Raw genomic sequence first — 6076 nt, forward strand, 5'->3', positions numbered from 1 at the left:
AGTGATTCAGCTGTTCAGGCCTCACAACACGTTGTGTGATGCATCTGCTATTGACTGAGAGTGGCTGGTCTGGTAGCCAGGTGTGAGCTGGGATTAATCGTGAGCGCTAGATGCCTCTGAATGCTGATGAATTCATTCATTCTCTGAGAGCTATTAGAGTTCCACTTGTCTTTTAATTCTTTTCCTTTTATGTTCCAGAGCTCCCCTTGAGAGTCCACGTGTCACGCCTGGGCTAACTTCTGATACATTACCTTTGTTTATATGACTGGAAAGAATACAGTCCCAAATTTGGGTGCACTGCGCACAGACTGCTTGGATTATGATAAGGCATAAACATTGTGAAAAGGTATTTTATCTTCAGCTGTGGGGCAATTAAAGGAAAAAACAAAACGGAAGAGTGATACCCAGATCGCTAGCCAAACAATAACTGATAGTGTTTATCTCTGAGAAATCTGTCAGCTGCAATAGGACCTTTGTCATCTTGCAGGAGTATAAATGGCCAGTGGAGAGACCACAGCCTTATGCTGAAGGCACCATGCAAGTCCTCCTTCTCCTCGCAGCCGTAGGGCTTTGCGGGGCGCAGTACAACTCCAACACTCAGGCTGGGCGGACATCTATTGTACATCTCTTCGAATGGCGCTGGGCCGATATTGCTCTTGAGTGTGAACGCTACTTAGCTCCTAATGGATTTGGAGGAGTTCAGGTACGTTGTTTCCTGCCCATAGGTAGTAAAAGTGCTTTGTAGCATTTAATTAATAATCCGCAAAAGGCCAGAATCAGAGACAGCCAGCTCCAAGTAACTTTGGTGTGGACCATGGGGATGGAAGTAGTAAATGCTGTTAGGCGCAACCGGAGATCCTGACGGCTTGGGTAGAGTGTCTCTCCAGCAGACCAGCTGCAAAGGTGCAAGCTTTCCCCTGACGGGCTTCTCTTGGAAGGCTAAGTTTTCCCTTTTTACCAAGGCAAGTGTCTCAGTGTGGAGTTCTGGCTTTCCAAAGGATGTCTCTATTCCAGACAAAAGTAGTTCCCGTGGCTTCAGCCCTCCCATGCGCGTGTCCTTGGACAGCAGGCCCAGGCTAGACGTGGGCAGCCCATGGGAACAAAAGAGAACTTCCTTGTTACCAGTCTACAAGGCAGACATCTCGCAGACCCGAGCTTGTGCTGCAGGGAGGGAGCGAGCGAGACAGACCGGGTCTGGCGCAAAGCCTGTCTCTCATGGAGATCCAGGACTAATCTTGGTGCACGTTTTGCACTTAGGACTTGAAATAAAAACTACTGATTTCTTATTGAGGTCCATCATCTCATCTGCAGGTTTCTCCTCCAAATGAAAATATTGTCATTACTAACCCAAACAGACCCTGGTGGGAAAGATACCAGCCCATCAGCTACAAGATTTGCACTCGATCAGGAAATGAAAATGAATTCAGAGACATGGTGACCAGATGCAACAACGTTGGAGTAAGTGCTTTTAAAACATTTAACTGATACAGCGAGCAGTGTGGTTTCAACTGAGGGAAGTCACTGCTCCGGTCCTCAAATGAGGCATAAATGGAGAATGAAGTGAAAGGGGAAAAGGTTGAATTAACAGTGATGCAGTAAAGCTCTGACTGTCTCTTCCCAGCACCACAAAGCATACTGAAGTGCAATCACTACTTTTCCAGGTTTACATTTATGTGGATGCTGTTGTCAACCACATGTGTGGGTCTGCGGGTGGCTCAGGCACCCACTCAACGTGTGGAAGCTATTTCAATGCTGGGAGCGAAAGTTTTCCAGGAGTGCCGTACTCTAGCTGGGATTTCAATGATGGCAAATGTCACACCTCAAATGGAGAAATCCAGAATTATGGAGACATGTATCAGGTAAATTCCTATGGGAAAACTGTGATTTTTTTTTATCCTGTTGTGTAAAGATTACCATAAGGCCACACAAGGGGAGTAGTTTACCACAGATTCAGTGCTTCGCCACGTGACCATTGACTACAGTGGTGAATGTCATAGGCTTCTCTTCAGGGAAGGTACTTGTGGTGCACAGTATTGTAGGCACCGAGAAATCACAAACCTGCCCCACATGTTTCATGTGGGCATGCACAGGAGTATGTGCCTGAATTGACAGATCTCAAGGCACTCAGCTCTGCCAGTGAGCTCTTCCTTACGGCTGGTAAACACAGCTTAGCCTGATAAGGTGCCCCCTGGAAAACTGGTAGCAGTCAAGATGCTACCCTGGCTTCACATGCTTTTCTTTTTGTACGTGGAATGTGTGTCACAGTTCAGCCTTCATCTTCTTTGCAATGATACGCTGTGCCAATTTCCATTCTGAGCACTGATGATATCAAGATGGGGAGGTGATATTTTATTGACAGCTGCTCTATAAGCTGCTGCATGGAGTGAGACCACAGTGCTATTCATCACCTTCTCTTTCCTCCTTCCTTCTTGCTCCATCCTCCCTCCTCCTTTCTCCTTTCTCCATAGCCATTCCTTTCATCTTTTTCCATTTCCTTTTATTTCCATTATATCATTTTCCTTTTTCTTTGTCCTTCATCCATTGTCTTTTTCCTTTGTCCTTTTCTTTTTCCTTTATTTTCTTCCATTTACCTTTGTCCTTTGTCCTTTGTCTTTCTCTGTTACCTTCCTCCTTTGTCCTTTCTCCTTTTCCTTTACATTATTCATTTTTCCTTACACAGGTCCGTGACTGTCGCTTGAGTGGTCTTCTTGATCTGGCCCTGGACAAGGACTATGTACGCTCAAAAGTTGCAGAGTACATGAATCACCTCATTGATATTGGTGTAGCAGGCTTCCGGATTGATGCTGCCAAGCATATGTGGCCTGGGGACATCAAAGCATTTCTGGACAAGCTGAATACTCTGAATACTAAATGGTTTCCTTCAGGAACAAAACCATTCATTTACCAAGAGGTAATCCCCATGATTTTTCTTTCTGCCTCTCTTTCTGACTATCTTTGTCGTTGTGTCCTTTCTACCTTCCTCCTCCTGAGGAGTGGCAGTGATGCCATGGGCCTGTTCCTACACACCAGGAAAGGCAGCTCTGCAGTCCAGTGGGCGAGTGATAACTGCCCTTCAGAAATGCAAGAAATCTATGTCGGGATTTCTAATGGTCAACTAACTAGGAGGGAGTAGGCGGCAACTTAGGGCAACTCTACAGCCCCATCTTTCCACATGGTTACATCTTGTATTGTACCAACTTTTGGTTGATCCGCCCAGCAGAAATGAACGTGCTGGGCAATGCATTTCTCTCGATCTAAAGCATGAGGTAATGCTTCCAGCTGTGTGCTGCATTTTTTTTTTGTCTCTGTGGGACCAGAACAGATGATTACCTTCTGCTTCCTGTACTAGGTAATTGACTTGGGCGGCGAGCCGATCACAGGCAGTCAGTACTTTGGAAATGGCCGAGTGACCGAGTTCAAATATGGTGCAAAACTGGGGACAGTGATCCGCAAGTGGAATGGAGAAAAGATGTCCTACTTAAAGTAAGGGCGACCATCCTCCAGCTTGCCTAGGATACGCTGGGTGCGCAGCTTGGCGGGGTAGATTCAAGTCTTTGTGTTTTTGTCCAGGAACTGGGGAGAAGGCTGGGGCTTTGTGCCTTCTGACAGAGCCCTGGTCTTTGTGGATAACCATGACAACCAGCGGGGCCACGGGGCTGGTGGAGCTTCCATTCTGACCTTCTGGGACGCCAGGTAAGGACTGCTGGGTTGTCTGGGTGACGCCTCCTCCTCTTGCTGATTTGTTTGTCTGTTTGTTCCCTGGCACGCTTTCTCTTGCCACATCTCATTATGCTTTTGGCCCATCAGGCTTTATAAAATGGCCGTTGGCTTCATGTTGGCTCATCCATATGGGTTCACACGTGTGATGTCAAGTTATCGTTGGACAAGAAATTTTGTAAATGGGCGGGTAAGTTTGTAACGCTGAAGATTCACGTTTGCTAAACTTCTCAATTGATTTCTCTGTCCCGTGTTGGATCGGGTGGGTGGAAATTAGATGCTCCATCCATCCCGCTTTTTGCTCTGCGTTTTCCAGCAAGAACTTTCAAATGTCTCTTTCCAATAAAAGGATACCAACGACTGGATGGGACCACCCAGCAACTCGGATGGATCAACAAAGTCTGTTACAATCAATGCAGACACCACCTGTGGCAACGGCTGGGTTTGTGAACATCGCTGGCGGCAAATAAGGTAGGAGACTCTGGAGCAAAGCGCAGTAAAAGCAGTGACTTTGCATCGTGAGCCTCTTGGCTGTGGAGCTCTTGCAACTCCAGTGACAGCCATTCCTTGCATTTTCAGGAACATGGTTATCTTCCGTAACGTGGTAGATGGCCAGCCTTTCTCAAACTGGTGGGACAACGGCAGCAATCAAGTAGCTTTTGGCCGTGGCAATAAAGGCTTCATCGTCTTTAATAACGACGACTGGTAAGTCGGTGGGAGAGACCGTATCCCCGAGGAGAAGCATAGCTCCCCACCCGGAACGCTGAAAGGGCTCAGGTGTTGGAAGGGGGGATGTCCTTGAGCTAGAGCACTGTCAGGTGAATGGAGAATATCGAAAGCAAGGCTGAGGTGTCTGAGTGGAGTGTCTGAAGATGTAGCGATTGCTCGTTAACCTCTTGAGCATCCCATTCCTGTGGTCTCCCTCACGTATCATGCCATCTCCAGTACACCCACATATGAGTTCACATTAGAGAAGGCTGAGGCTGTGGACAGAGCAGTGCCCAAGGATGTAAGCAGTAGGAGCTGAAGTTGAGCAGAGAAGGCGCTCTCTCACTTCCCTCACCCAAACCTGCCAGTCCAATCCAAGCCAGTCCGAGCCAGTTCAACCCTAATGGATTGAACGATCATCACAATTAGGATTTAGCAGCACGCGTCCTTTAGCAGCACGCGTCCTTTAGCAGCACGCGTCCTGCTGTGAAGCTCTTTTATGCTTTGATTTTGTCCTCTCCTTTTCTTCCAATGAGAACAACCCCTACAGCCTGAGCTAGATTCACGCAGTGGCACCCCAGTTCTTGGGGGCTAGGAGAGTGCAGGGAGAGAAGCAGGGTCAGGCTCAGAACTCCCTTGCATTACATTGCCCTTCCAAGTCATGCAATAACATCAGCTTCAGAATTCCTTTACCCAGTTTGAAATACCTGTTTTGAAAACAAAGGAGAAGCAGCGTTCACTGATTTTCGCACAGGTACATGAACACCAATTTGCAAACTGGTCTGCCTGCTGGTACCTACTGTGATGTTATTTCTGGACAAAAGGAGGACAACAAATGTACTGGAAAGCAGGTGTATGTTTCCGGGGATGGAATGGCTAACTTCCAGATCAGTAACAGTGACGAAGATCCGTTTGTTGCAATTCACGTTGATGCCAAGTTATAACTTCAATCAGCATTTGTTTCTCTCCTGTCGGTCTGTACGTATGCTGTTTTCCCCATTTGCGATTCCCCGGTGTTCAAGAATCTGTGCTTCTCCGTTCCCAGTGAATAATAAATGGCAATCAAACTGAAGAGTGATGTCTTTTCTCCTAATGAACTGGATCGTAGTAGCATTATCGCGTCTTAATTCGAAGTTGGGGGGATGTGTCTACCTGCCCGAGGGTAGGAAGGCCCTGCAGCAGGACCTGGACAGGTTGGATTGATGGGCAGAGGCCAATGGATAACGTTCAGCATGGCTAAGTGCTGGGTCCTGCACTTCGGCCACAACAACCCTATGCAGCGCCACAGGCTTTGGGCCGAGTGGCTGGAAAGCTGTGCAGAGGAAGAGGATCTGTGGCTGTTGGTCAATGCTCACCTGAACTTGAGCCAGCAGTGTGCCCAGGTAGCCCAGAAGGCCGACAGCATCCTGCCTTGTACCAGGAATAGTGCAGCCAGCAGGACCAGGGAGGTGATCGCTCCCTGTACCCTGCTCTGGCAAGGCCACACCTCGAGTACTGTGTCTAGTTTTGGGCCCCTTAGTACAAGAAGGACATTGAGGCTCTGGAGCTCGTCCAGAGAAGGGCTGTAAAGTTGGTGAAGTGTCTGGAACACAAGTCTTAGGAGGAGTGGCTGAGAGAACTGGGAATGTTTAGTCTGGAGGAGGTTCAGGGC

At 47.9% G+C, this 6076-nt stretch overlaps 1 protein-coding gene across 1 annotated transcript; it reads left to right on the forward strand.

Annotated features, from left to right (window-relative positions):
• Positions 1–304: 304 nt before the first annotated feature.
• Positions 305–5497, forward strand: LOC118157634 (pancreatic alpha-amylase-like). The gene is made up of 11 exons (XM_035312035.1): positions 305–346; positions 488–703; positions 1312–1458; positions 1662–1859; positions 2681–2911; positions 3350–3483; positions 3571–3693; positions 3808–3907; positions 4067–4188; positions 4297–4422; positions 5180–5497. Exons 1-11 carry the CDS (start codon positions 320–322, stop codon positions 5367–5369), a joined length of 1614 nt encoding a protein of 537 aa, XP_035167926.1. The 5' UTR covers positions 305–319; the 3' UTR covers positions 5370–5497.
• Positions 5498–6076: the final 579 nt, after the last annotated feature.

This window comes from Oxyura jamaicensis (genome assembly GCF_011077185.1).
Source record: "Oxyura jamaicensis isolate SHBP4307 breed ruddy duck chromosome 8 unlocalized genomic scaffold, BPBGC_Ojam_1.0 oxy8_random_OJ75943, whole genome shotgun sequence".
Lineage (NCBI taxonomy): Eukaryota > Metazoa > Chordata > Aves > Anseriformes > Anatidae > Oxyura > Oxyura jamaicensis.

Excerpts from the sequence above, each read along its gene's own strand:
- LOC118157634 (XM_035312035.1), top strand. The coding sequence starts at position 320 with ATGATAAGGCATAAACATTGTGAAAAG. Across the intron at positions 2,912-3,349 it reads AACCATTCATTTACCAAGAG|GTAATTGACTTGGGCGGCGA; the intron begins GTAATCCCCATG and ends TTCCTGTACTAG. Across the intron at positions 4,423-5,179 it reads GTCTTTAATAACGACGACTG|GTACATGAACACCAATTTGC; the intron begins GTAAGTCGGTGG and ends ATTTTCGCACAG.